Source organism: Archocentrus centrarchus, chromosome 17, assembly GCF_007364275.1.
Source record: "Archocentrus centrarchus isolate MPI-CPG fArcCen1 chromosome 17, fArcCen1, whole genome shotgun sequence".
Taxonomy (NCBI): domain Eukaryota; kingdom Metazoa; phylum Chordata; class Actinopteri; order Cichliformes; family Cichlidae; genus Archocentrus; species Archocentrus centrarchus.
Genome location: NC_044362.1, coordinates 28,352,020 through 28,372,691, shown reverse-complemented (window position 1 = coordinate 28,372,691; position 20,672 = coordinate 28,352,020). Strand labels below are relative to the sequence as shown.

The window sequence follows — 20,672 nt, the reverse complement described above, 5'->3', positions numbered from 1 at the left end:
AACAAGCCGTGTTGGTGAAATCGAGTCAAGACGTGAAAGCTGCCGCCTCTGAGTTGCACCTGTGCCAAATCTCTCGTACCTCTAACCCAAAAAGGAAAAAAAAAAACTGCAGCTCAGCCAGACTTCTGCTCAGGTTTCATACATGATGAAGGCAGGAAATTAAACTTTTACCCACTGACTTGAGTGGCTAAGTTTCTAAAAGTGAACAACTAATCTGGTCTGAGAACTGTCAACTTGTTTCGCTCAGTTTCTATCTTCAGTCTCATATTCCACTGACTCTGATCGATTTGCATTAGGAAGGGATTTTTTTTTCCCAAACCCAGCCTAATGGACTGAATTAGGGTTTCTGTCAGTGGATTCCAAGGCTGACAATAACTTTCTTAGACATAACAACTGCCAAGTTATGTCTGTGTAGATTCTCAGTCATCCAGGTCATAGTAGTCTCTGGAGCTTGAAAAAGGCGACTGGACTTCTTTTTGTTTCTTGAAGACGTTTCACCTCTCATCCGAAAGGCTTCTTCAGTTCTCAACCAAATGGTGGAGAGACCCAGGTATTTAAACCCCTGTGGGCGTAGTCCCCTGGAGGTGGTTATGACCCTCTATTGATCTTGTGCGTGAACACATGTGCCCAGGTGTGAAGAGGGCGTGGGTCATATTTAATCAGTGGTTTCAGTTGAAACCAATTTAGGACTCCGCTCCATTGTTTCCTGTGGCCTATTGAGGTCACTGGAACAAAGGTGTGAATGGGGGTTGAGACGTCTGGGAAGGGAGCTCAGGACAGCACTGTAAGCGGGGGAAAGTTGGTGACGTAATCCACCTCCTCTGTTCAATGATGGTTGTTCACAGTGGACATAGATGGCTTCTTTCACTCCTCTTTCAAACCATCTGTTTTCCCTGTCCAAAATGTGGACATTGGCATCCTCAAAAGAGTGCCCTTTTTCCTTCAGATGCAGATGTACTGCTGAATCTTGTCCTGTCGAGGTGGCTCTTCTATGTTGTGCCATTCGTTTGTGAAGAGGCTGTTTGGTTTCACCAATGTAGAGGTCCGAGCACTCTTCACTGCACTGAACAGCATACACTACATCGCTGATCTTGTGTTTGGCGGGTTTGTCCTTGGGATGAACCAGTTTTTGTCTTAGGGTGTGACTTGGTTTGAAGTATACTGAGATGTCATGCTTGGAGAAAGCATGACATCTCAGTATGCTTACAGTGCTGTCCTGAGCTCCCTTCCCAGACGTCTCAACCCCCATTCACACCTTTGTTCCAGTGACCTCAATAGGCCACAGGAAACAATGGAGCGAAGTCCTAAATTGGTTTCAACTGAAACCACTGATTAAATATGACCCACGCCCCCTTCACACCTGGGCACATGTGTTCACGCACATGATCAATAGAGGGTCATAACCACCTCCAGGGGACTACGCCCACAGGGGTTTAAATACCTGGGTCTCTCCACCATTTGGTTGAGAACTGAAGAAGCCTTTCGGATGAGAGGTGAAACGTCTTCAAGAAACAAAAAGAAGTCCAGTCGCCTTTTTCAAGCTCCAGAGACAACTGCCAAGTTAGCTTAAGTATATTATTAACCAATTGTTCTATTATTTACCTTCACACTTGTTCATAATCACGGTCATAATACGGTATATATCATAATACGGTAGGCTAAGAATAAGAATGAAAGAGGTTAACCATGATTAGATGATCTCCAGCTGGTAAAGCCTACGTTACTTTCTCTTCATGTTGCAAGTGGGAAATAAACTCCCTACTAGGTCTCCTCTCTTCTTAAAAGCCAAAGTGTAAACAGCAGGATTTCTGCCATACAACTGCTTTCATGGCAGAAATCCTGACAGACCGAAGTATCCACCTGAATCTAAACTCTACACTGGTATGAGCCAAGCCAACATACTGGTTTTGCTGGAGTGGAGCATTTTTCTGTTGCAAGTAGGCAATGTCCATTTTAAGCATTCTTGTAATAGTGCAGTCCTTTACCACACTTGATAACTGCTTCACAACTGTTGTAGGCCCACCTATCGGACTGATCAGCCAATCATAAGTCCTCCCACCTCAATCACTGGACCTATGCCGCAATGCTGGACAATCACTAAATACAGTGGAGTGCACTGACCCAAGCAGCTAATCTAAAGTAATATGGCCTATGGTAACATTTCAAGATTAACTTTAAAATCTTATAATTTCATGTGAAGAAAAAAAGAAAAAGTAGGTACTTCAATAAAAATCATGATCCAAAACCTCGATCCAAAAATTAAATATCACCTCATTTTACACTGGAAGCTGTTACTTACCAATCAGACATTAATAGACTGTTTATATAACCTGCAACCTATTCTGGATGGTTTTGTGGTTTGAAATCTCATATTTATACTGCACAGCACACAGTGAAGACTACACTTTATCTTCACAGGTGTAAAGGCTGCACCTTAAAAGAAGAAAAAACATTTGTTAGGTAAAGAAACAAAAATGTAGCTCACTACAGTTTCACACAATCGATGAAATCTTACGCAGTATATACTGCAACATAATTAGAGAGGAAGCACTGACAGAATACAAAGGTCCGGCCACAGTTACATTTTTATAAGCAAACAACCCACAAAATCATACCTACATAAATGTTTATGGCTGAGAGCTTCAGTCTTCAAACACTTTTTTTTTAATATTTGCACACACAGTACACGTGGACCCTAAAGCTGATGAAGGTGGATTCTCAAACATGTCATCCTCAGTGAAGGTAAAGGAAGCCAAAATCGCACAGAGAAGCAGCAACACGAACACGCACACAAAAAGATGAGAAAGCCTGCACTGTCACTGCTCCGCACCTCTTGTCAACTCAACAGCTGACACCTCAGCAATCACGCTGCAACAGCAACACTGACGCCAAAACTGCTTTGATCAACAGAAATCTAAGTGTGTAAACAGAGTGGCGTTCTCAGTGGCAACGGAGAAGACCGTGTCCTATATATCCTGAATGCTCACCAAAAAAAAACACAATAATAACTGTAGGAAATCAAACGGGATGCAACCATAAATCCAAAAAGACAGAAAAATAAAAATAAAATGTTTGTGTTTTACTCCAGTGCCCTGTAGCTTAATGAAAGTAGACAACCGCTTCTGCTGATGATGTTTTAAATCAATTTGGTCTAGAAAATGTCAGAAATTGTTTTGTCAATTTACTATCCTATAAGACGAAGAAACTTATAACTGAGCAGCTAAATTTGCTGCATGTTCATCAACTAATCAAATTGTTTCAGCTCTAAAACTACACAAGGAAATGAAATTCAAAGCGCTGGCACTGCTGCCAGGAGCTTGGAAAATAAGGAACACAAAATCACAGTGTATAGGCGAGCATCATTTGATTAAAGTCTACTAGGATGTTCCTAAACAAGGGAAAAAAATTAGACTAATCGACTAGTCTGAAACTAAGAAACACTCGGATATCAAATTAAATTTTATGCCTGTTTAATGGACAATGTCAAAAACTGTCTTAACAAAGGCGTTTGAAACCATTGACCGTGTTCTTCTATAATGAATCGCACAATGCTACTTAACTGTGCGGCATCGCACATTATGAACACTGCACGTTATATTTCAAACAATGAAGAATAAAAACATAAAATCAGCTGCGTTACTGCAAACTTGGGGGAAACAGCCAGAAATGCAGAGGAGGAAGGGTGTTTCTCCAGAGGTGCACTTCAGGTAACATTATTGCATTTTTCTATAACGATGTAATTGCTGCAGCTCCATCTGGTGGCAGATGGCTGCATGACATTTAGGACAAACATTTACCAGCACTGGGTTATTTAAAACCTTAATAATTAGGCTAACCGACTAGTACATCTGGTACTGACAAGTAACAATAGCGACGATTAGTCGTCTAGTCGAGTAATCGCGCACGTCCCTAAAATCTACTATTGCCAAACGTCCCCGTTCCTCTGTTGAGCATGGATGCTACATGGAGATACTGATGGCATTTTCTCTTCTTGTCCATATTTTTTCTGCATTTATTCCTGTAGTCTACATTTCTGGTCCTGGAGGGTCCAGTCACTGCATATTTTCCAAGTTTCCAAGCTTTCCTGATTCACCGATTGCAAGAATAGTGAGCTGCACAAGTCTGTATGTAGATGGCACTACTGGTTAACTTGATTTAAAAAGTTTCTCAACAGTAAAAAAATCAAAAGTGCCTGGAGTAACATCCTTAAACTGGCTTCAGTTCTCGACTAAAATACATTTACCAGAAAATATATATTTTTATTTATTTTAAGAAGCTGGAACCAGGAAATAATTTTGCATCTTTTGCCTCGTCAACCAATTGCTTCAGCAGTTCTGTCTATTATTGTTAAGGACCACTGTGGGGCAGGCAGGAATAGGACCCCAATGCAGGACCCGGAAGGCAAGACTGAACTGAAAAGTACTCATCTTTATTACTGGCAACACACAGATTTAAATGGGACTAGGAATCATACAGCAAGAGGAGAGAACACAGCAAAAGCCAAGGGGAAACACAGATAATATATATATACATAAGAGGTAATGAGGGGAGAGGAAAGAGGTGAGACCACAGCCGGAACTAATCACTAAAGACGAGACAAAGGAAGTAGAACTTAATGCAAGACACAATAGACAGGAGACTATCAAAATAAAGCAGGAAGTAACTAACACTGAGACCTGGACAAAGATTTGCAAACATGACACAGAGACAGAAGAAAAAAACATGGAAGAGACTGATTAAAAACAGGAGACAAAACTGAATGGAAAGACAAGATAAACTTGCCACAACTAAACAGGAAAACAGACACAGTCTTGTCACGGAGAACATCGGGAAACCAGGGATTAAATACAAATAGATTATATCCAAGAACAGAACTCAGAAAACTAAGCTAAGACTGCCCGAGGATATAAATAAAGAAGCCAACCAGAGATTACAACAAAACTCTAAACTGCAAAAACACAATAAACTAAGAATCAACAAAACACATTAACTGAGTTAAGTCCAAAACAGAAGATGCTGGGTCACAGACCATGACAAGTACATTATCTGCTGCAACAACACTTTAATGTTAACACAAAACATTTCCAAAATTTCACAAGCATACACTTATTTTGGGAAGGCCGCCCATGTACATCAGCATCCATCCGAATATATGTGAGAAATAATTTTAACATTTTTTGTTTTTCATCAGTCCAAGAAAATAATACACTCCACAATCAGTGTGCTAGTGGACAATCCCCTCACTCTCATTTTAATCCTCTTTATAATTCAGCTGCTTCTCCAGTGAGTCTCTTCCTGCAGACAGACTACAGTTTTGTACTACACCTGGAGATGATACTTCTTCTCTTGCTCTGAAGAGATGCTGCAAGCTGGAGAGCCACTCTTGCCAGAAGCTGCAGGATTTGGATAGCTGCTTCATGTGATGCCACACCAAGCTCACCAAGGCTGCAGAGTAGCACAAAAAAACTGCCAGCTGCAGTCCAAGAGTGTGGAATTACAGTCTGCCTGAGTGATGAGAGGAAGCTCATTATATTCCTCAAGTATATTTGTCACAAAGCACTTGGCGATTAGGATACAAACACTGCTACTGCCATGAATAGAATCCAAATCTGTGCGAGACACTAGACTAGCTATAGGCTGAGTCACTATTACCATGTGATTCAATAATAGTAGAAAAAACTTATTCAAATAAAATGCTTGCAGAGTATGACTTTCAGATACTGCTGACACCCTGTAAAGAACCACTGTGGAGTGATAATGTGGTTATTGTCACAGCTTCGGTACAAACGTGTTGCTTCTTGCCTACAGCTCATCAGAACCCATGCGCTTTTCTCACACAGCAAGCCACCTCAATTACAGCAGCGTCACCTCCAGCTCCGTCAGCCCTTCATCCTTCCAGTCTGGGTGTAATTCATCAGGGCTGTGTGGCCTCCATTAGCGCTCCTCCGCGGGGACGGGACAGCCTCTAAAGCACAGCATTCAGGGAGTGCACAGAGGCCCCGCACTTTACCCTAACAGCTTCATCAACCCTGCATCCCCAGAGCTTCACACACACACATACACAATCTCTGGAGGGCCCAATTAGCGGCCATCACCTGTAATTCAATAACAACACTCCCTTTCTTTCAGCCACTCTAGCTCTCTCTTTCTCTCGACCGTGAATTTGCTTGCATAATTTAAAAAGAACGGTACTTAATGTTCTCCTACATCAACAAACTAATCTAAATCTACAATGGCAGTTTAATAGATTTGAATGTGTGCAAGCAAGGTGGGTTCCACCTTCGCTACTTTCCTCCTTCTGGTGTTCACTTTCCCAAGCATCATACATCATGCTGCTGGCTCCATGGACAGCAAATCAAGCCCACAGGATACAGAACAGATGAGAGAGAGAGAGAGAGAGTTCCACGTCTCTAATCAAATCCTCTGTTCTGTCTCAACATATTCAGCATCCATCCCTTCCATGTGGCAGGTGAAGGAAGGGAGGGAACCTTTTAACGCCACGATAAAGAGTAACCGCTCCACAACTACTACTGTCAACAGAACCAAAAAAAAGAAGCTTCTTTTGTCCCAACAACAGTTCAGAACCAAAGGATTTCAGTTTAAATAAGATTTTAATAAAGAGACGTTTTCACCCACGATCTGAGGGGGTTGTTGAATGCCTGGCATCAGTCATCAGTATGTTTTAGTTTCTAATTAACCTTCTGTTGATTGAGCAGATACATAACTGACTAATTATTTTATATCAGATTCATTTTAACTTGAACCACTGAAACACCCTGGAATCACCCATCACTACGAGGGGGGGGGTTACATGTATATTTCTAAGTTTAGAAAAGATAAATCAAATTTGCCACTTTGCTTAATGCAACATGTCACAATAATCAGCTCCAGTCAACACCGGGGGTTTTTGTGGTTAGTCGAAGAGACGATTAAATGTTGCTACGCAGAATTACATCGATTTTACTTTCAGGTATACTAACGACTGCAGAATACAGCATACAGAATAGCATACGGTTCACTTTAATTTTCAAATTCAAAGACAAAAAAAAAAAAACTCAAATAAAAACCAAGTGGCAGTGTGAAAGGTGAGAATAAATTGCTCAGCTGTGCCTCCAATCTCATCGCCAATCTTTCTTCCAGTCCCACCTGCCCTGCCGTACCTTCAGAAGTCTCAGGAGTGTCGTTAATGAGTCAGGCCCCTCCTAACCCACCTGTCCACTGCTCTTGATTTATGTCTCCTGAGACCCTTGGCGCTGCCGGGAGGTCGCCTTCCTACTCCTACAGTTGTTTAGTTTTTTATGCTTTAGTCAGTCAAAAGTTGAAATACAGGATTTTTTTTTTTTTTTTTTGGTTTGCATGGAAGTTTTGGTTTATTGTGAAGATTGAAAAGATAAATGTAATAAATCACAATAACTAAATAATAAAGGCAGAATAAATAACTTGCTGTGTTCATTAAAGTTAACTATTAGGTTCATTTGAAGACTACCCGGCTCCTGTAAAAAGGCAGGTAAACCTTTGCTGTGGTACATACCTAAAAAAAAATCACATTATTATATGCTGTAAATAAATAAATCGGTTATAGAGGGGGCTAAAGTAAAACCCTGGTTTAAGTATTTCCAATCAGGGATTAAAAATTTCTTAAATCATGTCTTCTTTTTGATGCATATAGATTCACAATCACTTCAAAAATGAATCATCAATATAAATGATCTGTTTCCCTAATAGTAGCTCTCAAGTTTGAAAGCATATTTGATAAGAGGGATACAGTTACTGCACTGATTTTCATTACTGATTACTCTTCTTTTTTCTTTCAAGTCAAACAATCTAAAGGCTATGGAGATGTCAGAAGCTAATCAAAATGATCATCTAATATTCTAAAAAAAAAAAAAATCTAAATATATCCTTAGATTACATATAGACAAAGCTGAAAACTTTAAAATAGTTTGTTTTTCAGAACATGGATTTCTCCATTTCTGGAGAGGAGATAAATAACAAAGACCTGTTACTAGAAAAACTCTTATTTTAAACACAGATGTCAGCATAAGCCCAGAGTTTCACTGCTCCATCTCTAATGTTCTAATGGTCCTCTTTGGTTTTCTCATTATCCAAACAGTCACTACAGCTCACTTTGCTGCTACGACTCTGGCAGTAACAGATAGTCAGAACAGGAGAAAACCTCCTCAGTTCTGTATCGTGTTAAATGTGGAGGTCAGAATTCAACTTGGGCTTTATTTATTTATTTTTTTTTAACGATGGCACTGTTACTGCATTTTATTAATTTCATCGTTCCACTTTTGCTCTGTTCTCAGCTCTACATGGATTTTTGCACCAGCCTCCCTGCACCTGTGGCTTTTTGGTTTACCTTTGAGATGTGTCCCAATTTGAAATAGCAGTAAATCAGAGTGAGTATAGCCTATCACAGGCAGGTGGCACTCCACTTCAGTGACCAGCACACACAGAATTACAAATCATCTCGGGCTCCGCTGTACGGCACCCTCGGCTACGGATCGGCATTTTGCCTGGAGGCTGCGTTCGCTGATTTCCTCTGTTCTGCACCTCCAGCAGCAAGAGAAGAAGAGAGAATGGAGGACGGCAGGGTATGCAAATTGTACCACCACCAAAGGAGAAGGAGAGGAGTTTCCCACCGGCTGAGTGCGAAACGAGTGCTCCCCCTCTCCCACTCACACAGGACTTTGAATGGGACTCTTTCTTTTGAACACACTTGCCTGCACACACACACACACACACACATAACCCACATAATCACAAAATCTCACAAACGAGTTAATGCGTGTGTTTGTGCTCAAACATTTAACCCCGTTAATGCAATCATATATACGAGCGCGTGTGCATTATTTTAAGGTGGTGGTCAGCAGCAGCAGCAGAAGAAGAAAGACAACCTCTTTACTGCGAGGTGTCTTTCACAGATCGGCCTCCCTCCCACAGTACAGATTAAAGTTTCAGCTGCTGAGGGGAACCTCTTGAATACATGAATATTCAGGTGGCTGAAAGGGAACGAAAAAAAGGCAACAGCAAAGCGTGTTAATTGTGAAAATGGGTTAGACCACCTGTAAGAAGTTTGGCAGTTCCTCTGAGATTTTATGCACTGGTGGCGCTGGAGGTAATTTTCAGTTCTGGTTCCACATTTGTTTACCGCGTAGGTGGCAGTGAGCAAACTTTGTCTTCCTAACATCGGTTTTTAACGGCAATGTAAAGTCAGAAGGATTTGGCCCAACTATAATCTTATTTTAATATGACATAGCAGGAAATGAATCCTTCCTAAGCCCTTTAGTCTTGGCTTTACAACACTTTTCTGGTGCCTCAAAAAACATTTTTGTTTTGAATCAACCAGAAAGAATCATGACTACAATCTTGTTCTTTCAAATGCCTCATAATAAAAGCCATCAACGCTGTTTTTGGAGAGGATTTTGAGATAAAACAACTTCCCCAACTGATGAAATGAACTTGAATGAAGTATTTAGTCCTAATGCATAAATGGACTGGCAGTAATGATGAACGTCCTAAAGCAAACACATCCTCACAATTCGAATTCAGTTCTTTCAAAATGACTTTAATACAGTGAAGAAGCACAGTTTAGTTTTCACTCATCTGCACTGATACAAAAAGAGCCTTTTCTATGAGCACTTCCTTGTAAACTTCATGCAGAACAGAAAGAAATTAACACCGAAACTCAGCTGAGCATCCTCATTCTGGTCACTGCCACACAGTTTCTCTCAGCATATGCGCCTCATGCACCCTCTGCTGTAGCGCAGCTTGAGGGCTGCTCCACTGACCTCCGACCTCGCTGTGAAGGGCACAAAATCTGGCTGCGTCTTTTTTTTTCTTGTATTTATGTAGATGGCTCAGCCCTTTGCAGCCTGAATGGCGCAATTAGTTGCTCTCAGTTTCGCACTAAATCGGAGGCGCGCCATTTCCTTTTCACCTTGACTAAAAATAAGTCTCACGTTGAGTGTTCACGAGCTGCAGGGGCAAAGCGCTCACACCTGCATGACAACAGGCACGGCTGGGTTGGGTCATGTTTTTTGTCATCTGTCAACTCAGTACAGCTAATAAGCTGATTCTGATTGTTGCCGCTATATTTGGCAGCGTTTACCTCAGAGCCTTTTACACGTGTTAAGCGCGAGCTGTTGGCAACATGAATGTGCATCAAAAGAAGCTGCTACAAAAATGCTTTCTTATGTTGCTCACACACAAATATAGAGGATGAGGTAATAACCTCTGCTGAAAGGTGGAGACGCTGATAAGCTGCTCGGTCAGGTTCTGTTGCACTACTTCAACATATTTCCTTGTTGACTTTACAAATCTAAGCGGCGCGCTTGAGACACTGCTGGATTTCTATCAAAAATGATGGAATGTTTTATTAATCAGATTGGAAGAATAGATAATAAGCATTCAAAACTATCACAAATGCTTTCTCTATATGGGCCATTCATTCAAATATAGTATCTGATCAGCTTTTACATGTGCATACTACGTGAATACAACCAAAACTATGAATTGTGACAGTGATTTTCTCTAACAGGAAATGAAACAATATAGCTATCAAATACCTGGCTGTGCTGGATTTTGTTTTGTTTTGTTTTTTTACCAAATAGAAGAAGAAGAAGCTACTTTGGGCTGCTCCCTTATTCACAAGGGGTCGCCTCAGCGGTGTGCCTGATGCATGTGCCTTGATTAGGCTGCACTGAGTCACCTGCCTTTCCTTTACATGTCTGATATGTCAAGGTGCCTTTATCAGCACATGTCATCTAATTGAAACGCAACCTCATTCAGCAGGAACCGCTGATTTTCCCTCACAGGCACCTCGTTAATGCATGTAAATCCAAACAAGCAAGTCTGTGTTGTCATGCAAAGCCTGGAGGAAAGTAGCAGCTTCCCACCTTGTTGCTAACATCCACACAATACACAATACACAATACGCATATACACACACACACACACAGCTCAATTAGTCACAGCAGCAGCATCAGTTAGCCCTGATGCACCTCCCCCTTTGGACCATAAAAGGAGATGGGGAGGGGTTAATGCTGAGCGGCTAAAGACATCCTGTAGTGCTTTGTCATTCCACAGGCCCATTTGTGCAAAGGAAACACACACACACACACACACACACACACACACACACACACACACACACACACACACACACACACACACACAGCTCCAGGCTTTTTAGCACAAGGAGAAAGTAACTCCAATGATCAGTGGCCATAAATCAATTAACAGCTAGTGTTGACCACAACCACTTCTAATGCCAGTCAGACCTCTTCCCTCTAAATCTCTCATCTCTCTCACAACCAGTGTTTGCATAACACTCAAATAATATTAAAAATAATAGTCTTCCATGTAACAACTGCTTTGGCTAGAGCATGCCCTGATAAAATACAGGGTACCATTACAGTAACAACTTTCATTTTGTGTAATTGCATTTGCTAAATGCAATTAGAAACCATTACAACATCAATTATTTGATATCCAACTAATCTAATGAGTGTAAGAGGGTGAACCCAGCGAGTGTTAGCTGGAAATAAATGTTCAGTATTACCTCTGAGGCCTCACATGACTCTGTGAAAGACAGCTGCAACTGGAGCACCTGAGGGTGACCTCAAGAATATAGTTCATGCATAAAGATAAAAGAGGCCTATTAAACAGGCTGCAGCTTTTATACTTGACTCTTTTTCCTTTGAAGAAAGTGTGCGTGCAGCTTTTTGGCGTTGCTTTACACCAAGATACAGTCCTGCACAGTGAACTTTTCAAGCAGTGATTAAACATAATAAGCTCAATTAAATGTCCATGGTCCTTTCACAATGATGCAAAGCTTGGTGGTACAGCATGCAAGGCATTAACAGTGCAACATGGCAACTAGAGAGGAGTACTCATGAATACGAGAGCGGAGGAAAATGTCACTCATCCACAGATCAAACAACGGCACCCTGATCAAAGAGGCAGAGTATTCACTCATTCACACCAAGAAATGTGTTTTGTTGGCCTGATATTAAACAGCAGTCACTGAGAAGAGTCACTGAGAGCTGCTGCAAACACAGATCCTGTCTGTCAATGCAGCAGCATTGTCTCTAGTGGCAATGCTCCATTTCATTTTACCAAATGCACAGCTGCAAGTTCAATAATGAATATAACTGAAGAATATTTTCATTAGCAGGGCATCAACTCTAGAGGTATGACCGTAATCAAAGTAGCAACCTAAACATAAAGCGCCTCATCAACAACCACTCCAAGAACAACTCTCACTTCCAGAGTACAGGCGGTGGCGACAGCAGAGTCCTGGCTGGATTTTATGTACAGCGTGAGCAGTCCGAGCCGGGGAGTAGGCCGCAGTGTTTATCCTGTCAAGGTATGTTAACACCAGGCTGCATTCCTGTAGTCCCTAAATTGCAGTGTTAGATTACAGGCCAGCTGAGAGTGCAGCATTTTAAAGGCGCTGGATGACGAAGCCATGACCAAAGCAGCAGGGCACATGGAGGGCACACACCTGCCATTTACAGTTGTACTGCAGACACTTAGCATGCCAAAAACAACTTCATACTTTGTCCCAAGCTCTTTTGCTGCAGTATGTCTGTATTATCTACTTAAAAAACTGGAATATCTACATATACATTGCATGCACATGGTCATTTCATTTTGAAAAAAACAGGAAAGTGAGGGTCACTGGAGGTCTGTGCTCGGCTTTTATATTGATATGTTCACAGTTGTTGCTGCCTGGTGGAAAATCATTTACGTAGAGAGCGAGAGCAAGGCCATCTCTCTGCCAGCTATCATTAAAATCAGAAAGGTTGGGTTTAGTTTGTTTAGATAGGCGAGAACAACGCTATTTGAAGTTGGGTGGCACAATATAACAGCACAGAGACAAGTGGAAATGAGCCCCAGTTCTCTTTCAAGCAACCTGCCATGTGGCCTGTTATTAATCGAGGCACGGCTCCAGAAAATGACAAAAACAAGACATGAAGATTTTTAAAACCTGATGTTCAGTGATCCTTGTGCATAAAAAATGAGCCAAGGACAAATCAAATGATGTAGTTTCTTCATCTTTTTGTTCCTAACTAGCTCCAGAGAAGGCACTGCGGCAAAGAGCGCAGTCGGTGATTATCTTAAATTACAAAGTCTGGAAGGAGATTGTTATCACCACCAACTCAGCCTCTATCAGTGACAGATTACCTGCTCCATCTGATAACGATCTGTTAATGTTTTTGTTAACCGCTGTGGTTCAGTAAAACCTAATTGTCCAAAGTGAAGAAATTCAAAAGCCACGCTGCGTGTTTTGGGCAAGAGAAAACAGATGCAAGGCATAAACGTGCCCTTAAAACATAAACAAAACAGGTATCAGGCTAATAATGTTCACTGCTGCTGTCAGTCTGTCATTCATTCATGTCATTTCATTCATTTTTCTAATGTGTAACTGTAAAATGTGTTATGAATCATTACAAAAACTTAATTAAAGGGAACAAGTTAGACAAGACCCAGGGAAATATGAGCTGCTAGAAGCGGAGTATAAACAATTAGCTGATTGGTCTACTGACAGAAAGTTAATTGAACAACCATTCTCCTACTCTTTTAGCTGATTAGGAAATATTATTAGCAAAAAGTAAACATACTCTACTTCCAACATTTGAAATGACTGCTTTTGCTTTTTAAATTGAATATGGTCACTCTCTGTATTGCTGGTAGGACGCAGTAACAGAGCTGCAGCAATACATAAAGTTTATGGTATACCATGAGGTGATAATTGACAGATACTTATTATTTATATGCATTTGCTGATCTACAGTATTTTTTTTTTTAAAAATGACCAGATGAGTCATGTGATTGAGAAGCAGTAGCAAATTATTCAACCCACTGCAATCACATGTCCAGGCTTACAGCTTACGGTTTTTCCTGGCATTTGTGTATTGCGAAACAGTTACGTCAAACTCATGGCAGTGGAGCTTTTGTACACCTGAGTCACACACAGCGCTTTATTCCACTCTGTTCTGCACTAGGATCTGACTAAGAGACAATAAAACAATTGCACAGATACTAAAAAAAAAAAAAAAAACTTCTCCCAAATATAAAACAGACCAGGAATTAATAAAGCAGCAAAGAACCCAACTAATAAGCAGAATCAATACAGGTGATGGTATAAGTCAGATCTTATCAGTATTCATCCCTACACCAGACAGAACCTGACAGGTGCATCTTCTTGCTTCCTCTTGAGCTTTTTTTCTATTTCCAATAACAAAAAGGTGTTTGATCAACCAAAAACAGCCTTCAGTTTTCATTCCTCTATGATGCAATAACTGTATAATACCATTTATGACATGATATTTCTGAGATGGTCACTACTATGAAAATCACAGTTCTATAATTGTGAAATTCTGCAAAGCAAGCTGCTTAAATATGTTACCTGGTGATTAGGGAAGTTTTAATGAGCATTTTTGGTAGATATATGTCAGTTTATAGGGAAGATATTCTGTCATTTAATCACAAAATTAATCTGCATACATAATTAGGATATTTTTCTCCTTAGTGACTAAAAATATTAAAATCTATAAGGTGAAATCTACCTGAGTAACCCAGGTTATCACCTGCAAGACCAGGGATGGAAAGTGATGTCAGCTTGTTTTGTTTATCCACCTTTTGACTGGCCTCTTTTGTTTTGTTTTTAAGGTTCAGCTTATATTGGTATCAGGTAATGTGAGCATTTTGAAGTGATAAAGGAAAAAGCTTTTGTGGGCGTTTAGTTGATTAAATCAGCAGCTGCCTGCCACGTCACAGTGATGACTGGCTGGAGGTCATGGTACATTAGCACAGGCTAATGTTTGGTACATCAGCTCTTTTAAAAAATCGAAAAGATGGCTGAGAACAAGCACTGTATCTCACCTGGATTCAAAGGTAACAGGAAAGGGAGGGGGGGGGGGACACACGTCTAAAGAGAGAGGCTGAAAATGACACGACAGGGAGAGGCGGATGACTTTCACCTGCAGCAGATGAAAGCGCTGCGCACTGAATCACAACACCTTTTGCCATCTTGATTGTGCGCCCCATTACACGGACCAGGATGCGCTCCTTTCACGTTTTAGGAGGCTTCAAGAAATGAGGCGCTCAGAATCATTCCCAACAAGAAACCGCGCCTTAAACGGCGATTTCGCCACGCCAAAATCGGTTTAAATACACCTTTATAGGTGTTGCATCACCTTGCGTACCTGGCTGTCTCCGGTCCAGAAAAAAGCAGCAACCCCGCCTTCACTGCAGTAATGGTACTGACCGCCATTCCCTTCCGCACACTGCTCAGGAAATTGTATAACGAACTATCAACACAATAGATGGACACGGGAGGTTTGACGGTGAGCCACATAAACACTGTTATCGCACATGGTGAGGAATAAGAGAAGAATAACCACCTTTTGCGCCGCTCATTTTCCAGAGCAGACACACACACACGCACACCCGGAGAGCTGTGGGGTGCTCTCGACCAAACGTGGCAACCAGTCCACAAAAATATATAAAAGGGGGGATAAATCATGCACAAGTGGGTCAGAAAAACGTCGATAAGATAAATCCCGCGAGAATTAAAAAAAAAAGAGAGAGACGAGCATCCATGCGAAGCTGGCACGGTGCACACGGTGAAAACTACAAAAAAAAAATTAAATAATCATGTCTACCTGCACAAGTTGACATTTGGAGCGGTTTTTCTGGCTCCTCACGACACGCAGAGCCTTTAGGAAACGGCGAGCAGATCCTGTTCCGTGAACGGTCGAGAGCCGCAGGTGTTATTTGTGTTTATTTACAGGCCATTTGTCAGCCCCGTTATCCACGTTCAGGTAAACATGATGATGATGATGGTGATGATGATGGTGATGGCTCCTGTACAGACGCACAGAGTCACCGTCGTGTCGTCAGCAGGAGGAGAAAAAAAAAGGTGCTTTCCAGCCCCTCGACTCGCACATACACCATGCCTCATAACGGTGGCCAAAATATATAAATATATTTATGGGTTTACTTTTTTATTGGTGGATGCAATGAAAGAGGGGGGGAAGTACAGGTAAGAAACTGGCCAATGAGGGACTCCGGATGTAGGTGGGTGTAATAACGTTAAATTTAGACAACCTTTTGGAGCCAAACTCTATTTACACTTTCTTCATAACAAGAATGAGCTCACTTTCACAATGAGATACGTGAGATAAAGCCCTACGATCCTATATAAACACGACTAAGCTGCTAACCAGTAATTATGTATTATTTCCTTTTAATACTTAAAATGCAAAAAAAAACAATATATATTTTCAGTATTATCGACTGTAAACAAACCCGAATTTACAAGTACAAGAAGCAAAAGTCTAAAATGTGTGATAGGAGCAATCTGCAAATGAATCGAGCAAAACCAAGCCAAATAAGGGAAAAAGTGCACAATTAATAAAGGTACGCTGGTTCAAACGATGACCAAAAAAAAAAAAAAAAAAAAAAAACATGCACGCATCAAGATAAATTCTCCAAACCTACTTCTGGACAGTAAACAATATAATATTACACTCTTACCTTAACTAAGCGAGCATGTGTTGTTGCAGTTGCAGCAGGGAGGGGTAAAGTGGAGATAAAATAAACATCCCATCTCTTTGCCATCACCGGAGCAGCACAGCCCCCGTGCAAAAATAAATAAATAAAAAAATAAATCCCATAAATCCACCGCAACAGCCTGATCCGCCATCCGGCCATCAAAACAACACACGTAAAGTTAAGTCATTTTCAACAGGGAGCGAGGAACAGCTCCGTCAGGGGCCGAGCAAGCAGCAAGTTAGCATGAAACTAACTAACACCGCAACAACCTCGCCCTAAAAGCTCACACACTCAACTACAAGCTGCGCTCAGCGGGCCACGTTGTTATGTGAAAGCCCCGCAACCTGCCGCCAAGTGCTGCCATCGGTGAAAAAGTGACAAAAAAGTACAGAAACAAAGAGGAAAGTGTGAAATGCAAACAAGTATAAAAGCGCTCCTCGGGTTATTCTAGCAGGCAGATAACGGTTCACTCAGTCGGGGCTGCCCCATGCACCGCTAGGCGGAGAGAGAGAAGCCAGCCAGGTATAACGGTACACCACCACACTGGGATATGAACGCAATAGTACGCCCTAAAACTCCTCTAAATGTGCTCCAACTAACTTCCAAAAGTCCCTAGAAGAGGCGGACGGGTCACCGACAGCCCGCCTGGCTCGCCCAGCAGCGGTTACGGCGGAGTTTGGACTTACCGCTGCTCCTCCTCGGGTTCGCCTGTTTTCTGCGCTTACACCTGGGGCCATCCGCCATGATCCTCTCGCTTAGTCTGAAACGCAGCCGCTCGCAAGTCACCTCCTCCCTCCCTCCTCCTCCTCCTGTCTCTCCCGCCTCCCCCCCCCAATCTCTCTTCCTCACCCCTCCCATCCACTTTACGACATCACCTTCTCCTCGCAGAAACACCTGGTTTGCGACACACTGCTCGCTTTTACGGCATCACCTTCTCAAACACCTCAGCACATGGCCCCTCCTACTGGCCGCACATGGGCGAGCTGAGAGCTCAGCTCCTCCTGCTGCTGTGCGAGAGCTGCCCCTGTACGCACACTGTCCGTGCTGCACCTGACTGCTGAATGGGAAATTCAAAAATGCAGCAGCAAGGTGTTTCTCTGCAGGTGGAAATGTCGAAATGTGGCTGCACAAAAGAGGTAAGGGGGATGAAAGCGTCAGTGATAAGAAGTGCTGGAGGAAGACTGAAAACATACAAGGCTAAGCCATGAAATGACTAATTAAGTGAGTAAGAAGTCAGTGAGGTTCAATTTCCACATCAGGAAAGTTGCAAAGTTATTGTTGATTAGTTACAGTTACTAATTACACTGGAGTAGTATATAATACTGGAAATACTCAAGTACAAATTAGTACTTAAAGACAATTCTTGAGTATTTAAATTCCAGCACTGGTAAAAGTGTTATTAGAAATGTGCAAATGTCATAAATGACTGTATATTGCATTGCTGAATTATTATAAACAGTCTGCAAACAGTGTTGTATTGTTGGAGGTGAAGCTAATTTAACTCTTTTATAGTAGCTGTGGTTTTATCTGCATGCATGATGCATTTTTAAAGTTCATTCTGCAAATTAGATTGCAGCTGACGCCATTCAATAAATGTGATGTGGCTGAAGTATGATGTATGAAGCAGCATGAAGAGTGGTAAATATTGTACTTTGTACCCCATTACATATGTCTGATACCTGGAGTTATGATGTAATGTTATATGTTAAAATCAGGGGTATTGAGACTGTATTGATCCTGGGGGAAATTCACAAGTTCTTCAGCAGTATATAATGTAATTTGCATGTGCATGTTTATATATATATATATATATATATATATATTAGGGATGGCACAATACCACTTTTTTATGTCCGATACCGATACGATATTTTACATTTGGATATCGGCCGATACCGATATAAATCCGATATTTAAAATTGATCCAGGCATTTAAAAACATAAAAAAAAAAGAAGTCAACAGTCTCTCACACAACAAAATCAAAGTCTTTTAGTTGTCCCACATACAGGACTAAGGACCAGGGTGGGCAGAGCTTTTTAGGCAGTGGCACCAAAGCTCTGGAACTGTTCACCACTCCAGCTCCATTTAGCTGACTCTGTGGCGTCATTTAAAAAATAGTTGAAAACTTTTCTGTTTAACCAGGCTTTCTGGTTTCTGACTTTATTTTTAATTCTTTTTCTTTTAATATGGTAATGTTATTGTGTTTTTAACATAGTGTTTTCTGGGGATGGGGGGGGGGTGATATTGTGTTTTAATTAGTGTACAGCGCTTTTCTGTGAAAAACGCTATATAAATAAACTTTACTTACTTACAACAATAACTATCACCTGAATCCTGTTGCTTCTGTGTGAGAAGGTCATGCTTATGGTATGTTGCAAATTTCATTAGGGCTGCAACTATCGATTATTTTAGCAATTGTGTATTCTATTTACATTGATTACCCAAGTAACTGGATAAGAAATACTTTTTTTCATATTAACAGTTCATCTGCATATTTTAACTTCCGTACTGCAGTTTTTCCCTGTGTGAAACAAACAGGGTGGATGGAGCAGCTACAAAGTTCTCTTTTCTTCACTTACTGATCAGGTGGTTGATGAAGGATCTCCAGCTGTTTCCCAGTAAAGGTTTAATGGAGGTTACAGAGACGAAAAGGCTTCTTTTGGACACTAGAAAAACATTTCCTTCTGCTCCATCTGAGTGCGCCGGCTCCGCCTCTTTCTGCTTGTGCAGACAGACTGCACGTAAATCAGCTGACTGCTGCTGTTGCATCATCAGTGTTCACGTGAAAAACTAGGGGCTGCGTGAGCGCAATCTTGTAATGCTTTATATTTACAAGCATTCTCCTAAATACGTTTCTACTGCAGGTCTATATTTAGTCACAAATCAGAGATTAAAGTATCAAAAATGTTTTAACGGGGAAGGGGTTCTTCCGGTACCGGACGGTCACTAGTGCTAATAGATGCGCTTGCTAGCAGTATGTCCGGGAGCTGAAGTAGAGAAAAAATAACAGCTGATTCTTAGCACAGCGAGCATAACACACAAACAAGGCAGAGAGCAGTGGAGGCGGAAAAACATGTCAGCGATGATCGCTCAGTGTCAAAGGGAATCCGTCACAGCGACGGAGAACTGAGGGGGTTGTTTTCTAACTCCTGATCCCCCATTCCATTCCAGTAGGTGGCGGTAATGCAGCTCTAAGCTGGTTTGGTCAACCGCAAACCCACAAGAAGAAGAAGACGACTGAGCCCTGTAATGCAGCTAATGTGAGCGAAACGTTATTTAATGTATCGGATTACATTTTTTTATTTCTTTCCGATATCCGATCCAGTAATTTAGGCCAGTATCGGACCGATACCGATACTAAATATCAGATCGGCGCATCCCTAATATATATATATATCAGTGACGTGCGGTGAGGGTCGTGACTGGTGAGGCACTGACGTCATCACATCAGATTTACAAACATATAGCTTATTCACCATTTGATTGGCAACAGTTGTTTTGTTTAACATTAACATAGTCTGAAGCAAACCTTTTAGCTCCGGTGTTGGTCTTCCTTTAATTATTATCTTCTGCTTCGATTGAAAGTCCAGTTTAGAAAATTCTTTCAGTTGAGTTATGTAATCTTCCATGTTGAACATAAGGCCAAGCAACAGGAAAAACTAACTGGCCTTGCTAACTGTTTATGGTAGCTTGCCGCCAAGGAGTCGTAGAGTCCCTGGGATCACCAGCGCCCCCTACCATGAGGCACGAGAACTGCGTGCCTCACCTAGTGTCTCTTCGCAGCAGTTTCATGATCGCTCAACACAAGAATGCATTACACACACATACAGCTGTTAATGAAAAAAACAAAAAAAAAACTGTGCATTATATACACCAGCTAAAATATGGAAATTTAGTTCATATAGTAAAAGTGTTAGAACATTTTAATAGCCACATGCAAAGGGAAAGTAATCCGGTCTCACTGCATAGCATGCCAGCACAGTTAGTAGTCATTGGCAATGACTATACTGAGCCGCACCACGGATTGCGCAATCCGTGGTGCGGCTCGCCGGGCTGGTGCCTCACCGTTCGTCTCTTAGTATTTGACCGGCAAATGCGAAAA

General features: G+C 41.5%; 1 protein-coding gene across 2 annotated transcripts in view; it reads right to left on the bottom strand.

Moving 5' to 3' along the window:
- LOC115795725 (zinc finger E-box-binding homeobox 1-like) overlaps nucleotides 1–17,355 on the bottom strand; it is a 78,879-nt gene extending 61,524 nt beyond the window's left edge. Inside the window, exon 1 of one of the 2 annotated variants that reach the window (XM_030751770.1) lies at nucleotides 17,256–17,355. In XM_030751770.1, the coding sequence (XP_030607630.1) occupies nucleotides 17,256–17,313 (58 nt within the window). In that variant the 5' untranslated portion in view covers nucleotides 17,314–17,355. Of the gene's footprint in view, nucleotides 1–15,677; nucleotides 15,917–17,255 lie in introns of those variants that run through there. The other variant, XM_030751771.1, reaches the window with a different exon arrangement.
- Nucleotides 17,356–20,672: the final 3,317 nt, after the last annotated feature.